Source organism: Choloepus didactylus, chromosome 1 (assembly GCF_015220235.1).
Source record: "Choloepus didactylus isolate mChoDid1 chromosome 1, mChoDid1.pri, whole genome shotgun sequence".
Classification (NCBI taxonomy): Eukaryota; Metazoa; Chordata; class Mammalia; order Pilosa; family Megalonychidae; genus Choloepus; species Choloepus didactylus.
The window spans coordinates 231,126,206-231,144,624 of record NC_051307.1 but is presented as its reverse complement, the minus strand read 5'-3'; the positions used below and the strand labels follow the sequence as shown (position 1 = coordinate 231,144,624).

Below are 18,419 nucleotides of genomic sequence, written 5' to 3'. Positions count from 1 at the left end.
ATGTTGAAGGAAAATGGTAGCATATGAATACTGGAGTCCTCACAAATGAATGAAGAGTAAAAGAGAGGTAAACATGTGGGTAAAAATAAAATATTTTCTCATTTTTAAATATCTTTAAAAGGTAGCTATTTAAAAAAAATATATATTAAAAGGTCTATAAAACCTAAAAGTAAAATGAAAATGATAACACAGAGAAGAGTAGTATAAAACTATAAAGTTCTTTCATTAAATACGGGATGTTCTAACACCTTTTGAAGGTATATTATGATAAGTTAAAAAAAAATACATTACTATCTCCAGACCAACACTAAAACAAAGCAAACCAACAAAAGAACAAAAGTTACCTTGAAAAAAATCAATGAAAGAAACAATATAAAATACTAATAAATACTCATTTAATTCAAGTGAAGTCAGGGAAAGATGTAAAAAGGAAAAAAAAAGACAAAACAAAAGTTGGAACAATTAGAAAACTAATAGCAAGATTATAGATTTAAACCCAACCATACTGATAATTGCATTATATAAATGTTCTAAAGATTCCAATTACATGGTGATAGACTGTTAACATAAAAAGCATATTTAACATATGTGGTCTACAAGAAAGTAACAGCTAGAATGTGAACATACAGAAAATATATCAGACAAACAATAATTATAGGAAAACTGGTGTGGTCATATTAGTATCAGATACTATGACTTCAAGATAAGGAACATCACTAGTGCTAAAGAGGGATATTTCTCAATAATAAAAGGCTTGATTTATCAAAAAGAACACAAAAATCCTAAGTGTGTACAAATCTTATAACAAAGATTCAAAGTACATTAATAAAAAACTGACAGAACTGGAAAAAGAAATAGACAATTATAGTTCAGATTTTAACAGACTCCTCCAAGTAACTGTTAGCTTAATTAGACCGACCATTAGTAAGGTTTTAGAACATTTAAAGAGCAGTATAAACCAAATTGCACTTATGGATATTTATAGACTATTCAAACCCCAAACAGATGAATATACATTCTTTTCAAGTGTACACTGAACATACATCAAGATATGCTATATGTTGAGGAAAAAGAGACACAATTTTAAATGTTTAAAACATTCCAGTGACTATATTCTCTGACCATAACCAAACTAAATTAAATATCAACAACAAAATATCTGGGTAATTTTCCAATATATGGAAATTAAACAACTCACTTATAAATAACACAGGGGACAAAGGAGACATCACAGGGAAAATCAGAAGATATGTAATATTTAAAATACAAAACCCATATAAACAAGCTAATTAAAAGAAAATTATTTTATGACTTGATTTTTTAAAATACCAAAACATTATCTGAAGGGTTTGAGGTTTAGGTTGGCTAATTTAAAGCAAATTTAGGAAACAAAGATGGGTGTACAATATTCCTCCCAATCTCTGTTTGAATGTGTAAAAACCCTATATAGGAATACAAATGACTAATAAACTGGCCAGTTTTTATGTGGCATACATGTGTATAACTATATGCTTACACGTGTGAATATGTATATGTAGTATATTATACAAACATTGATGAAGATATCTATATATTACTCTTTGCACTTTTCTGTAGGCTAAATTTTTAAAAAAGAAAATGTAGAAGCAAATAAAATGAAGAAAGCGGTTATGTGAGCAACTCAAAGATTTATATTGGCCAAACAAGTCCTCTCTTCATCTGCTCCTCTCCTGTACTCCAGACTGACCCTGACTGCCGCTTTCTCTTTTCTACTGCCTCTAATAATTAGGCATAGAAAAAAGGAGGAGCCTGGGGAAAAAAATGAGTTCATTTTTTCTCTTTCTGAGATACCTCTTTCTAGTTCAACCATCTTCAATAACTCATGCACTAGTTATACAAAAATAGAATGGAATATACATTTTGGGTTCTGATCCAAGAGAATGATAATTTACTGTATAAATGCCAAATCCTGCACTCGATGGTTTTACATGCATTATTATTATTCACAACAAACAAATGAGGTAGGGGTTACTATAACTCCCTTTGGGTAAGAATACGGAAATTCATAGAGGTTAAGTAGCACTTTTGCTGAAGATCAGCCAACTCTTCAGGAAATTGGGAATTGAACCTGCCTCCACTGACTTCAAGAGAAGCTATCTTACAATTTAATCAAAACTTCCTACGCCCAGGATATGGATCCTGTAGGACCTCGGTTTGAATTGTCCTGCACTTCTTAACAGAAGCATGAAACTGAATAGGTTACTTATCCAACTTGTGCCTCAGTTTTCTCATATATAATAAAAATATGGTGTACTCTGAAAGATTATGAAGATTAGGTAGACATATCAGTTAATATTTATTTATAGATATTTAATAAATGAAAGTTATTCACTTTAGATTCTTAAGAACTTGCCTCAAAAATGTTATTTTATTTAGTAAGCATATTAATTATCCCAATCCATATTTTCTGATGCCAAATATGACAGAAAAGGCTATTAACATTATTTTCAATTATAATCTTTCATTGGTTTGTTTTATTAAATCATCCTCTAATTTTCAAAGTGTTCTGCCAACAAACATTTGATGTATTTTAGTAAACTAATTTCTGAGAAAGCTTAAAAATGGTGAAAAGTCATATCTTAAGAGAAAGGCAAACAAATAAAAACTGATTTAAACTGCCAGTTTCTTAAGAATCATTCATTAATCAATAATTATTATTTGACAAATACTATGGGACTAGTAATGTAAAAAAATAAACTGTAGCCTCTTAAATCCATGAGAAGTGAATAATCTGAAAATTTTAATTTAAAGATCCATAAAACTTTATACATAGAAAGAAAACTAAAAGATTTAGTATCTACCATTATTTGGCTTGCTTAATATATTTGGTATTACAGGACTGGGGATATTAAGGTTGTTTTATGAAAGTTGGGAGTGTAAATTGCTATTTATAAACTTGATGCCCACATGAGGAATACAGTCTTTGGATTTAGGTAAGTCCTCAAAGCTCATAGTGAGAGTCTATGTGCTCCAGAGACCAGAAGAATCAATATTAACTGGAAGTTTGGCAGAAATGGAGAAATCAGATCTCATCATAGATCTGATGAAACAGAATTTGAATTCAACCCTTATACCCAGGCAATTCATATGCATGTTAATATTTAAGAAGTATAGATCTAGTGTACCTATCCATCTCAGTTCTTGGATACTGGTATTTATAGGCATAAAAATGAAATTCAAATGTCACCAAAAGTACAGAGATAACCTGGATGTTCCATGCATACAATGCAGGTATTTGGTCATCTGAAAAGCTATCCAAACCTGCTTCTAGAAAACATTTATCTGAATAAAACCAAGTATCTCCACTTCCCAGGGCTGGTTTGGATAATTCTAAATATCCACTATGAACAATGGCCTTTAATTAGTTTTATTTTGGAAATGAGCACTGCAAGTTCTTCATTTACAAGAATTGCTGATTAATTAAGCAAGGAGATACTCCAGGCAATGTATTTCTGGATGCAGCATGAGATGGAGTGAAGAACGTATCAAAGGTTTAGTGACTTGCCCACCATCTTACACAAGTGTAATTATTTCCTTGCAATGTGCTGCCTAAATAGATCTCATTATGATCAAACCAGAGGAAATATTAGCACATTTAGGAGTGAACTGCAGCCCCAGTGATTTTCAGAGTATTAGACATGTTTGTTTAAATCCCAGTCAGAAAGTTCTACTTCTGTTCAGCATTTGCAAACTATTTTGTAATTTACCTTAGAACAATGTTTATAAATAACAAAAAGGTTAAAAAAAATTAAAGCAACCAGGAAAAATAAAACCTTACTTTCCAAGGGCAAAGCATTCCAGTTTTATAGATGAATCCTTTGCAGCTTGTACTGTTTCAGGAAAACGCACTTCAATCTTTGGTTCATATTCCCCCATCACACCTGTTAAATACCAAAAGAGCTAGCAGCATTTCTGAGAATAGAAGTTTTCTATGAAGTAAATGATTATTAACCAAAGCCTGATTATTTGGTCTTTCAGTTAACAATATTTTTCTACACATCAGTGCGAGATGGAAGGCAAGGAAACTTCATGATTCTATTTAAGGAATTAGTTTATTCTGCCCACTTCATTCCCCACCAACCAAAAAAAAAAAAAAAAGAAAAAAAGTAGAAATCTTTAAGAAGTATCATAGGATCAGATTAGAGGCACCCACCCAAATTTCCCTAATATCTACTCCAGTATCTCCAGTATCTTAATAAGAGTTAGTGTTTCTCTAAAGTCTAAAATGCCTCTGGGTTTTAAAAAAAGTTCATTCACTAGTGGTATTCAGACATATCACCCTTTCAGGAAATTTGTGGAACCAGTTCTCCTTAGGAATAAGGAAGTTTTCAGACAATACCCTAAGAGGTCTAATGCAACCACTTCTTAATCCAAAATATCAGTATGTTCGCAGCAAAATATATGAAGTAATCACATTACTTGAGATAAAGACATAATAGTTCAGTAAGATTTTGCTGCTACCTAAATTTGCTGTGCACATATGAAAAACATTTCAGCTCTGAGTTTTTAAAATTTCTAATAAGGATATAGGCTAAGGTAAGAATAAGACAGCCATCTGATGTATCGTAAACACATTAGCTACCAGAGAAGTTACAACAAACCAGAATATATCTTTTGGTTTTCCTCATTGCAGTGCACTCCTAAAATAGATAGTTTGTTGGTGGCCAGTACAATTTTCGAAAATGTGAAAATTTAAGAACAGATATAGAGTAATGACACCCTATTTTTATGACATTGATCATTCCTAAATATTCAAAGACAGTGCAGTTGAGGAGGCAGAGATTACCACTTCATTCAATTGAATTGGTAGGTTCATTTTTTCCCATTTACTTGACACCTTATATTTCTTGGGTGCCCACTTTCAAAAGAGGTTTGATTTTTTTATATTATATGTAATGCTTCTGGTCTATTTTTACCATAACTGTCTTGAAGGGAATGGAAGAGATGGAAGAACTAAGGAATTAAGAAGGTAAAAAGCTAAAACTAAGAGGAGACAGAAAGAAATGGAGAAAACGTGGTTGACTCTCTATGCCTATAATTAGAATATAAGATCTTCAAGTCATCAACACAGTATACACTGAAGAGGAAAAACTGCATTGATGCATAAATCCAGTGGTTCCTGAATTCTGATTTAAGACCATGCAAATATATCTGCGTGTTTAGTGATTATACACGTTCTATCATAAGAAATCCCTGTATGGAGATAGTTCCATAATTCTGTTAGCCATTATTAGCATTATATTCTTACATTCCTTAAAACTCTTCTGGGGGAAGAAAAATTCTTTGAAATCCAGAATCTGATCATAAAATGTACTAACAGATTTTCTATCTTTACATTTCCTACTGTGCACATAGTCAAAGAATCAACTAGAGGGTTGTTCTACTTCAATGACTTGCTTAGGTTTTCTAGCACTGTAAATCTTGTACCAGCAATGACTCAACTAAGCTACAACACTCATCACAGATGGACTGAATTATGTTCCTTGGAGGAATATAATTAATACAGAAATCATGTGTTTCTTTCTTCTTTGGAATGTTCATAATTAATGTTATATTGCTTTGCTTTCCTTGGATATGAACCTTTTTCCTTCATTTTCCCAGCCAAACAAATGAAGAGTGAACAAAAAGGGAAATATGGAAAAGAAAGGCACATTAAAGAAAAGGTAACGCATATGTTCAGTAAAAATATACTAATTCAATTATAAAAACTTGGGCAGCACACACAGGTACAAACACAAATACATATCAGCTCCCTCAAACAAACAATGCCATTTTTTACAAAATAGTCCTTAAGCAGAGATAAGATAATCTGTTCCAAAGACAGAGAGGAAATGGCACAAAATACCCAGGACAATGTACACTGTACTGTATGGGTGAGTTAATAGAATTTCCAATTGTATTTTTGATAATACAAGATTTTCATCATAACTTGAGAAGTGAACCTAAACTCATAGATAATGTAGCACCAGCTAATCAAAAGGGAATCAGAAAGCTCTGCAGCTTTCACCAGCCTTCAAGAGTCACAAGCTATAATCCCAAGATAAGTCATCGTCTTACCATCAGTGCGCTGCACTAATGGAGTGGGTGGTCCTTGAACACTTCTCTGGGCTTCCTGGTTTGTTATGAAGCAAGTATAGTTGCCTACATCTGATGGTTCCACTTTGGCAATATACAAGTTTCCCGTCTCTTGAGATACAAACCGCCTGTTGTCCTCTTGGACATACAAGGGGTTTTCATTGAAGGTCCATGCGTACGATAAATCTGGAAAACAGAAAAATGTTATTGTCCATTCATTCTTATCTTCAAGTTCTGTGCCCTATTTCTCCATCATTAAATGAAAGTATGCTCCTCTTTGTCCAGTCTATATCTGTTGTTCTGGTGTAATTAACAATGCACCCTTATACTCAAATATCTCCCAGTCTGGAAGACACATTACATGGTCACCCTACTCATCATTGGTTACTGGGATTAAAGGTGAGACTGCAAGTGATGAGAGGATGTCAAGGGAATAAGTGGATGAACTTATTAAGTTAAAGTTATAAGATATATAAAATACTATGGGCTCAAAATGCACAATGAACTTCTATGGGAATACTCACTTCGGGGCAGTGTTTCTCAATGTGTAGTCAGAAGGATGGCCATGTAAAAACATGCACAAGGGTACTTTTTAAATTTTTAACTTAAAATTTTAACTTATAAAGTTAAGTTTAAGGTCTCTATCACAGATCTTAGAAATCATTTATTCAGTCGTTACATAATTTCTGAATACCTAGTCTGTGACAGTTTTAGGAATTAGAGTACAACAAAGGAAAAGCTCATGCCCTTTAAAACTCACACCATTTGCCACTAGTGTGGGTAATCTCAACGTGGGACGATACGTGCTTTGACAGAGGAGTCATAGGGAGCCCAGAGAAGGGGCCTAGCAGCATTTGTGGTCATAAAAAGAGTTCTCAGAAGAAATAAAGTCCATTATTTGGATAGAATGAATGGGGGCTAAGTGAGCAAAAGACATGTAGAAAAACATTGCTCAGAAAGCAGATAGCATGCACAAAAGTTTGAAGATGAAAGAGAACCATTTTTCTGAACCGTAAGTAATTCATCCCTAGTAATATTACATGCAAATGTGAATATGAATATAAATGATACATGTAAATATATAAAGATTTAAACAATATACTATAAAATGCATAGATCTTAAGATATAGTTGTGATTATATACTGTATGTAACCAGCACCCCCAGATTAAATATGGAAAATTTCCATATTCTCAGAAAGTTTTACATGCCCTTTCTGGTCAGTTTCATATCTCTGCTGATTTCTGTCACTACGGATTAGTTCTGCCAGTATTGGAGTTCATATGCATGGAATCAAATAGAATGTACTGTTCTGTTTCTGATTTCTTTCAATTAACATATTTCAAACGTTCATCTGTATTGTGACTGGCAGCATTTCTTTCCTTTTTATTGCTGTGTAGTATTCCGTCGTATGAATATAATACAAGTGGTTAGCCATCTTCCCGTTGATGAGCATTTGGGTTGTTTCCGATCTGGGGTCATTATGTAACAGGCTGAAATAAACATTCTTGTCTAAGACTGTGGATATTTTTATCTATCTTGGGTAAGTTCCTGGAAGTGATTCATAATGTAGATAAATGTTTTGCTTTATAAGAAACTGACAAATAATTTTTGAAAGTGATTGTATTATTTTATCCCCCACTGGCAATGTATGACAGTTCCAGTTGTTCTACATCCTTACAAAATTATGCATTGTCAATCACTTTTATTTTATCCAGAAGTTTCTGAGAAAAGGAAAGTATGTCTTGATTAAGAGTTTGTTAGTGTGGTCCTAGCTGAAGGCTAAGAAATCGTATGTATCATGCAAAGTAGATAGGATGGAAATTATGCGTAGAACATGGAAATGGAAGAATACACCTTGTTCAAAAGGAGACAAGACAAAAAAAAAAAAAAAAGTGGGATATATAGGTATTGGGAATGAGGAAAGGGAATATACTATAGTTGTGTCAAAAAGACCTTTACCTGTATGGACAATCACACACCTGGAAATCAAGCCCAGAGCAGAGCTGATGTAGTTAGGGGGCTCTTGTCTGTGCAGAGGCTGAGGGTCATATTGATCACCAATACTTACATTAAAAACTGGTGCTAAAAACAACAAACAAACAAACAAACAAACAAGAAAACTGGTGCTGATGTGAGACATGGTAGAGACAAAAGAGGCTAATTTTCTTGATGTGCCCAAAGAATCATCCTCAGCTGGAAGCAGACCACTTAAAACTTTCTTCACTAATCTTGCTGAACCTAAATTCTCAAAGGATTGAGGAAGCAATAAAGATTGTCAGCTACTCTGAACTTAAACTGAAAAACTCTTGTGGAAATGGAGTGTAGGAGTGTTGCCATCTTTTTTCATCCCTTTCAACCAGAAAAAAATATATATACATACAAAGCATTAACCATACATTTAGGGAAACAAATTTCTGAACAAATAAAAGAAGGGAAGGAAAGGGGGAAGGAATGAAGGAAAAAAGAAGAGTGTATCTACAAGAAAAGGCTATTAATATGGAGAGAAAGTAAATTAAATTCTGACAACCAATTCATAAATGATGTCTATAAAGAAGCAAAGGACATGGTATCTTCAAAAGAAATTCAACTATATAGATATGACTTTTATATTGGTCTCATGAATGAAGAAGATATGAAAGATACAATGAACAACAAAAATGCCACTTACACATGAAATATGAAAATGTAAAAAGTGGCTTTAAACCTTAAAAGAGTAGTGTTGGGTAGAAAAAAGTCCACCATGTATTTTATATGCAAAAACATGTTATAAATCAGTATGTTTAGTAATATTCCATTAAAAATTGTGTGTTTGTGTGAGGTATTTGTGTGGGTGTATGTTCATACAAACTGGTATATTTAAAACCCTTGGGGTATACAGAGTGGCTAATTCAACATGAGGGGAGGGAAATACAGAAGGCTTTTATCCTCTACATTACGTGTTCTTAGCATATTAGAATTTCGTATTACTACATATGATGCAAATGGAATTGGAAACAACAGGTAGAAAATATTGTCAGGAAGGCCAAACACTAGAATGAATTACAATTTGTAAAATATAAGATAGATAACGGATTTTATTCTTACTCTGAACTGTTCAGACAGAAGTATTATGTTTTATTCAAAGCAGTGATTTCCAAACCAGGATGCACATTAGAATCACTAAGGAAACTTGTTAAAATACAGCTAGCTAATATCTCCTACCAGTTTGGTTTCATCATATCAGAGTGAGGTACCATAGAATCTATATTTTGAATACCCTCCAAATGACTCATGTAGTAGATCCACAAGTAGAATATTATGTTCAGATAGATAACCAAAAAGCCAGAAACTATGTCACAAAGGAAAATAATAAAAATTTAGGTTTTGACTCTGGGAAAAAGATTTCAGAAGATTCTTAGAGCTGTCTCCATATGTTAAAGGGCAAACCTTGTCTGTCTATATAGGGAAAAGTAAGACTTGCAGCTCTTAGAGGTTAAGGAAAGCTGCTTGGTTCTTAATATAATGAAAAATAGTCTAAACTTCAGAGCTATAGCAGGGAATGATTTATGAGGTAGTGAATTCTCTATTGTTAGAAATGATCAAGCAGAGGATGGATGACCATGTCTTGGGATGTTGCAAAAAAGATTTATTTTTGCAATGGATGGGAGGTTAAACCTATCTTTCTATGAATAGGCCCACTACACCCTCAAAATTCCTCTGAGCGCCCTAAGAGTCTATGTTTCTAGATCCAGTATGCATAGATGCAATTCACTTTCTTTTTTTGAAAATATTCTTTGACATTCTGGTCCTGTTCTCAGGTATTGAGTCTTCATTTTCTTCTGCATGTCCCTACTGGAGTCTTTCATCATTTCATGTGGTCTCCTGCTTCTAGGCTTCCTTAGTGATGTCCTTTACTGCCTTACTTCTAAGCCTGTTGCTGTATCTCCACCAAAGAGATGCTCAAAGGGTTTTTGTTTGAAACCAGAGAGCTGTCTAGATAGCAAATTCTTTTTCAATATAAAGAAGAGAAAAATGTAGTTCAGATTCCCCCGCTGTCTTTGACTCCTCGTCTTTTCAAACTTTTGTGAAATAAAGACAATCTTGAGCAAATTCCCAGGGCTATGTCTCAGCTTAGGGATCCTTATTCAATGCCTACTGGGGAAGAGGAATAAGCTCTAGTTTTCTGAAATCCATTGTAACCCTTTTCGTTTAGCAGAAATTACAGGTTGTCACTGGTGCCCAAGAAATCTTTGTATTCTTCACCCTGTAATCTTGGGACCTGAGACTGTAATTTCCATCTCTCTCTTGGTGAATTCATTTCTACCTCAGCTGCTAAAACTTTCCTATCTGCCCTTGCATGTGGTGTATCCTTCTTCAATAGTGGACCATTAAGAAGCTCCTGCAATGATCTGGCCCAGAACTGGGAAATTTACCAAAAGAATAAAATTAACTTAAGCACTATTATATTATACTCTTGCCATCATCCCAACTATCATTTTGTCAGCCTAATTGGCTATTGCTGATATGCCCATTTACAAAAGAGGATCCTGGAGCTAGGAGTTTAAAGGTGATTTACCAAAATCATATTGCTAATATGTGGAAGGGATTAGTACTTGAATCCAGAGACTTCAGAGGCCAAAACCTTTGCTCCTCTCCCGATACCACATTTTACTCATCTAAACCAACTGATCTTTTCCAATGTCAATCTCCTCTCCTTGGTTCTCCTTTACCCTCAGAATTCCTTCCAAACTATCAAGCTCACTGCCTATCTAAACCCACCCACATTCAAGGACAATTGAACTTACCATTTATTCCCTTTCCTGTCAATATTGCCTGTCCTTGTCCAATTTCCTCAGAATCTTGTACCACAAAAGGTTAGCCTATCATACGAAATTACTATTAAGTGTTTATAGCTAATATTAGTTGGGAATAGGAAACACAGGTAATGTCTTGAAGTAATTCTTCCCTCTAAAAGGAGTCTCTCTAAAGCCGAGGTTCTCAATTTTCAGCGTTCATCATAATCATCTGGAAGGCTATTACAGCACAATTTGTGCTTCAATAGACTCATGCTCAGAGTTTCTGATTAGGCAGGTCTGTAGAGGACCTGGAGAATTTGCATTGCTAACAGGTTCCCAGGTGATGCTGATACTGGGTGTGGGGCAGTGGGTGTAGTGTCCCAAGACACCACACTCTGAATCATCACACTAGGAAGGGAACCCCCAGGTTTTGAATGAATGGCAGCTGCCTTGCCCACTGCCTTTGAGTCATTTTGTCGGAACCTGGAGAGAAAGATGTTCCTCGGTTCATGAATCCATAGAATGCCAGGGATGGAAGGGATATGAGATTGTCCGGTTCAACTTCCTCACTTTAAGGTGAAGCAGAGGTGCAGAGATTTAACAGCAGAGAAGAGAATCCAGGTGCCCTTTTGTGTTCCTCAGTGAATAGGTGAAGATGCTGAGCTGGAGCCACTCCTGCCTTGCTTCTGTTTGTGGCACTGTACTTCTTACCCTTCCTGTTCCCTTCTCTCCATGGGCTGGCGCTTTACATTCAGTTAAACAACCAGCCAGCAGGGTTTTTTTTTTTCTATTTTGTATCATCATCAGTCACTGCTGTGCTTAACTTGTATATTTTTTAATGGGGAAAGGAAAAAAAAATACCATGCAAATTAGAGGTTTAAAAATCCTCCCATTTGGCTTTTCTTAATTAAATGTATAATTCATGAGCCACTTATGTTGAAAATCATTGAATTTTTAAATATTTTCCTCACCATCTATGACATTTATCTGTTATTAATGGTTGTGATGCATTTTCTCTCTGATGATTCAGCAGTAACATTAGGGCTGAATGATAATTGGTCCTTCCTGAAGCATTTGCTATAGTTTCACATTGACACCATCCTCTACAATCTTATTATTATTAGAAATGGCATGAGTGCAGTAAGAATTCAAGACTCTATCTGCTGCTCTCTCAAGCATACAACAAATCCTATTTTCCCCAGAGCATGATTATGTTTTGACATCTTTTACAGCCCTGTATCTTATACTGTGATATTTAAAATAAAAACACAAAAGATATATGCAATTATACCCATTATAGGGGATGTAATTTTTATGAGAGGGGAAGTGAAAGAGACCAATAATGATAAACAGTGACACTGAGAATTTCTCTGGCTCTGTAGCTTGTTTTTATGAGGTAGAAAGTTAATGATTAGATTGAAGAATGTGAAATGCTCAGATTTAAGTGCTCAGATTTAGAGGATAAATCCCCCTTCTGGAATATTCCAGAATGAATGTACATTACTGCAAACCTCATGAAGTGCTCCAGGGTTAAATGGGACTGGCTTTTGGGTGGTAAATAGTGGTTATGCAAGCTCAGTGGCAAAGATCTAATTCAAGTACAATAATTCCCTTTCTGGGTTGATGTCATTGACATTGGGGCCAAGCAAGTTTATGATGCAACCCAGAAAACTGCCCCAACACCTTTACAATCTTCTCCTATTTGAGCTCCCATTTGTTCCACAATTACTGCTTGGCCACCTATATTTTATTAGATCCCTTCTAATTTACACATCTTTTGTTTGGAATCATGGAGATGGCTGTTTTTATGGCCTACAAACCTCCACTAAGAAAAGGACCCCAAGTCCCTATTACTGCTAAGTTCCAAAGAACTTAAGGACTGACTGTGCATTAGAAAACCCTAAGTGGAGAAGAAATGAAACACAGCCACCTTCTGAGTTATACTGTTGGGAAACCTCAAATCCTAAGAAAGATTGGGCAACTAATGGGATGTAAATTATAAGAACAAGACTTCCTTTTTGCTTCCCAACTCCTTTGCTTCATGGGTGAACTTAATACAATGAATGGAACATATGAGCAATACCAGCGGTTCTCCAGCAGGGGCGATTTTGCCCCCCAGGAGACATTTGGAAATATCTGGAGATATTCTGGGTCCTCAAAACTGGGAGTGAGATGCTACCAGGATCTAGTTCGTAGAGGCCAGAGATGCTGCTAAACAAATTAAATGTACAGAACACCTCCAATGACAAAGAATTATCCTACCCTAAATTGTCAGTAATGCTGAGGTTGAGAAGGCCTGGGCCATACCGATAGTAACATGCTGTAACATGAGAGTTCTGTTTGCTGGGTTAGAAAACAAGGAAAACAGTCTTACTAGGGATGAATGAGAGCCTGAAAGTGGAGAGAGAGGATGTGGAGCCTGGGGTCTAGAGAAATGACCTCTGGGACACTGGGTCAGCTAGATGAGTTGGAAGAGCCATAATTTTTCCCATTGTAATACCTTACACTGATTTTTGGCAAATCCATCCACTTCTCTGGATGGTGTTTACACATAGTCCAACAGTGGTTAAGAACTCCTGCCATTTCATAGTATACTTTACTTAACAATTATTAAGTGTCTTTTGTAGGCTGGATTATACCAGACAAAATTAGGCAGTAGATTAAATACAGTAGTGTTTAGACAGGATCCCTTGAGTTCTAGACATGACCTTGGCTAAGTTAATGCTTATCTCTTTAACACCGTTATTCAGCTCATATAATGGAGATACTTCCCTTGCAAGTGAAAAATGAGTTGAGATATACGAAGTGCTGTGCTGAGTGCCCTGTGTATAATAGGTACTTACTATCTTTTAATATGTGGCATTAAATACTACCTATATATGGTGACTTCCAAAATTAGCTCTCCAAACCAAACTTTACTCCCTAGACATGTATTTCCAGCTGCCTCCTGAAATTTTCTACTTTTATATCTAATAGGCATCTGAGATTATACATGCCCTAAAACAAATTCATGATTTCTTCCCCATTCCAAAATCTGCTCCTCCTTCACTGTCCCAATTCCATTAAAGGGCACTCCATTCTTCCAGTTACTCCTTCCCAAAACCTTGGAGTTATCTTTTACTCCTCTCTTTTTCTTACAATAAATACTGAAGGCTTCCAAAACTTATTTCAGCTTCTAAATATATACTGAAGAAGGTTTCTCATCTATATGCCCATTGCTGTCCTCTTGTCCAAGCCACCATTTTCTCCCACCTGAATTATTACAATTGCCTCTTAACTGCTTCTATTCTTGCCCCCTATTACCTATTCTCCAAAGTAACCTTAGAAAAATGAAAGTTAGAGAAAGAAATGTTGATTCTTTGCCCAATACCTTCGAATGTATTTTAATCTCACTCATAATAGAATCCAAAGGCCCTAAAATGTCTTGAAAGTAGGGTCATGATCCTCATCTACCCTCCTCTTTGTTCATTTTGCTTTGAGTACACTGACCCCATTGCTGTTGCTCCAACATGCCCACATTGTCCCACCTCGGTCTTTTCTAAATGCTATCCCCTCTGCCTAGACTGTACTCAGTCTCTATATCTCACCCTCTCAATCCATTTAGTTCTCTTCTTAAATGTCAGTGAGGCCTTCTTTGATCACAAAATACACAATATCAACTCACCATTCTCTATTCCCCTTTATTTTTCTCCCTATCTTCTATTACTACTACCAAATTTTATATTCCTTATACTTTTATATTTTTTGTTTTCTGTAAGATTCTTGAAGCTAAGGACTTTGTCTCTTTGTTCTCCACTGTGTTCTTAGCACTCAGAACAATGAATGGCAATAAATATTTGTTGCATAAATATACAGTACAAGTTCAATAATAGCTGTTGCAATTATTATTATACCAATAAGCAATCACAGAGTGTCTGCCCTTTACATATTAAAGAGCCCCAAGGTAATATATTCACTACCAATTTTAAAAACCCACAAAGACAACAGCACAGTCTTTTCCTCCAGAAATGGGAAACAAGCTAACTGGGAGGAAGGGGATATGAAAATTTAGCTCTTTTTCTTCATACCGTTTTCCTCTTCATTCTATAACAGAATTTTGAGCCTTTGCTTGGAATGATTTTTCAATTTAAGGTGAATTGTGAACATCTTTATTGACGCAAATACAAATGCTGGGCTCAGACAGCAGTGCTATCTTGCTGCTACAGACATAGATACTTCTAACTCCTGGCATAAATTCAATTGTTCTAGCCAACCTAAAAGCTGGATCTAAGGAGAGAATGGAACATTTTCTCTAAAAAACATCTTAAAAGCATGATTTTTATGAATGCTGGATTGAGTTTTATATCCAGACAATAAAGTGAAAGAGTGTATTCTTTACTTTGGATATGGTGAAACTTACTTTGCAGTCAAGGTGACTTTAATTATTTAGACAACATCTATCATTTCTTTATTCTATCATTTCTAAATAAAAATATCATGTGAGACTTAGCTAGCTCATTGAACACATGAAGATCTATTGACTGCCTATTTTCATATTCACCTGTAACTCTGGCTTTAAGGGCTTTATGTTCATTTTTAAAATTTAGAGGAAATTCTGCTATCTATCCTGTTGAAAATGACTTGTGCAGACTCTTTGTTACAAGTGCCTGGCTCTTAATAAAGTTTACCCTTCAGATGAGTCAGAACCTTTGGTATAAAGAAATCTGCATAAGGTTCAAAGTTCACCTCAAGGCTGAGCGTTCTGGCCCCCCACATGAGTAAAATAAATATCATACTGTGTCTTTCTGTCCCATGAACATGTGTCTATGACCTTAGAAACCTCTAGGCTTATAGTGGAAGAAACAAAGGGTTTTTATTTAGCTGACTACAAATTTTGGTTCTGCTGACCACAGAGAAGCTAACTAGAATTGTATATTTCTGAGGTGGGTATGCAAGTTGAGGAGAAATACCTTATATAATAGAAGGTATTGCTAAAGATTGTTTGGTAGACGAGGGAAATCATAGACTACCAGTAAGCGAGTCTAGGAGAAAGAAGAGAGATGTCTAATGGGGAATCTCAATGAAGTTTTGCAAGCAGGTATGCATTTTAACCCTCTGTGCACTCTCCCCACAAAATTTTCACTCAGTAAAAACTACTTTAGAGGAAGATAGGGTCAAGGGCTGAGTCTGGTTCTAAAGGCAGAGTGTAGAAGCAGAGATCCAGTCACAATTATCTCTGCTTACAAAACAGATTAAAGAAATGAATATATTCCTTGTCTCAGAGTATATAGAATGATTCTTGTTCTGCTTCCAAATGCAAAATTTCTAAGAGATAAAGCAGAACATGCCAGGTTTGTATCTGGCATTACTGCCAGGGATCCTTTTCTTTTTAACAATGACATACCTTCTGCCTTCAAATAACCTTTTATTATAAGACCTCTCCTCCTAGAGGACCAAAACAGTTTTCAAAAGGCCTCTGCATTTGTGCTTATGTTAAAAAATGGGTAGGAGGCATCCACAAAAACGATTACTTTGGAGTAAGTTCTCCTTTTGTATATGCAGAAGAAAAGACAAACATATAATAGCTTCTGTTCATTTTGTTTATGCTGATGACTCCATTTCATTAGATTATGACCAATAGTTTACATGAGAAATCCATATAGACCCTTAAAAATGTTTACAGTCCTGGATCCATTCTTTGATGGGCAAATTTAGAGGATTTAGCCTCATTAATAAGTTTTCTTACTCTCTTATCAGTTTTCTTTATAGAACACACTAGAACATATTTGCTAGGCCTATTTTGTCAAGAAGGGTTTTGAAAGTATTTCTGCAAATACATGAGAAAGTATAGAGAACTCAGAATGCTCTAACGACAAGTTTATCCCTTGATACCAAACTACTTGTGAGACCCATTGCTCCTGATTGAGGAAAGAGAGAAAGACAAGACCAGAAGTTGGACAAACTGTCCAGAATATAATGTAAAAGATTTGTCCTTTATGGTGCCTTCTATTACTATGGAGTCTGTAGTACTTTTCTTTATGACCAGCTGTATTAATATTTACAGTGAATATGTACATTACACACACCAGATTTAAAAATAATTTGGCCCTGCCAACACTTGTCCCATTCTGCCCTGTTAACCCCCTTCCACCCCATTAATACATTTCTATGGAATCTCCCTGCTACATTCCATGTGTGCAAGAAAATACAGAGCTGAGAGTGGTCCTTGACTGACAGCCAGCAAGGAAATGGGGACCTCAGTCCTGCTACCAGAAGGAAATGAATTCAGCCAAAAACCTGAATGAGCTTGGAAGCAGATTCTTTCCCAATCTCCTCAGAAAAAAATGTCATTCAGCCACCATCCTGAGTTTATCCTTGCAAGAACCTGAATAGAGTACCCAGCCACACCATTCCTAGACTTCTGACATGCAAAACTGAGACCTAATAAAAGGTTATTATTATCGCAGCTAAATATGCAATAGTCTTTTACACAGCAATAGAAGACTAATACATGCATATATAGTTTAGGAGACCTAAACTAAGCACAATATACAGGGAAAAAAAACAGAAAATGTTTACTATTTCTCTAGAGTTGACCCACACTAAACCAGCTGTCCATTAAATCCAATTTGAAGGTCATTGAACCAATATGTTCCTCTTTTTTCTAGAAGTCTTTTTTTTTTGCACAATTCACCTTCACAAGAAAGTAAAACTGGAAAAGGAAGAATAAGGAATTGTTTTAAATGAGCCAGTTAAAGGTCTTTTCAGGGCTTTTAGAAGACCTAGAAATATTAGATTGTAGAACTGAATTAAAAAAACAAAACAAAACACCAAAACCCTGAAATTTAAGCACTAACTATAGAGTCCTCTATCCTCAGGAGTTTTTGAAATCAGAAGAGGCTAGGCTGGAATCTTCCCTTTATTTACCTACTGAAAATTGCTTTTCTTAGTTTATCTAAGCCTCTGTTTCCTCATTTTAAAATTATGTTTCTTAATTCTTAGAATTGTGGGGATGCAAACAAAAGTGGGAAGCCCTTTATCATAGTACATAACCATGGTAACCATTTAACAATTGGTGGCTATTATTATTATTAATATATTCTCCCTCTAATTGGCCATTATTTGTATAACTGGGTCAAAGACTGTGCCAAAATGCCCCTCAATTTTCATCTAGAAGAGGTATAAAGAACAAAAGAACACTATTCATCATTCCTGTTTTTGCAGAAATAAAGAATCCCATGTCATATTCTACAGTTATTCAGGATGAAAATCCTTATAATGCCTGCAGGGAGTCAATACTGACAATCTTGTTAAAATTCTATTCATTGGAAGCCTGTTTAAATTCTATTTATGAAATAATGGAATTGGGTAACAAAGAAGTTTACCATAAATTCCATGCAACAGGAATTAGTTATTCAGCAATAAAGGTCTTAATTAAAGGCATTTTAAAATTATCTGTGACTTAATTGCCTGGAATTAATCCCAGGAACACTATCACAATGAGGGCCTTCATGCCTTAAAAAATCATCATACATTTTAACACTGGTAG

The 18,419-nt window shown here is 35.2% G+C and overlaps 1 protein-coding gene across 1 annotated transcript in view; it reads right to left on the bottom strand.

The window, feature by feature from the left end:
* Positions 1-18,419, bottom strand: part of LOC119507338 (contactin-6-like) — a 572,510-nt gene that overhangs the window by 129,992 nt on the left and 424,099 nt on the right. The window contains 2 exon segments of the mRNA XM_037800513.1: positions 3,818-3,920; positions 6,097-6,300. Of these exon segments, the coding sequence (XP_037656441.1) occupies positions 3,818-3,920; positions 6,097-6,300 (307 nt within the window).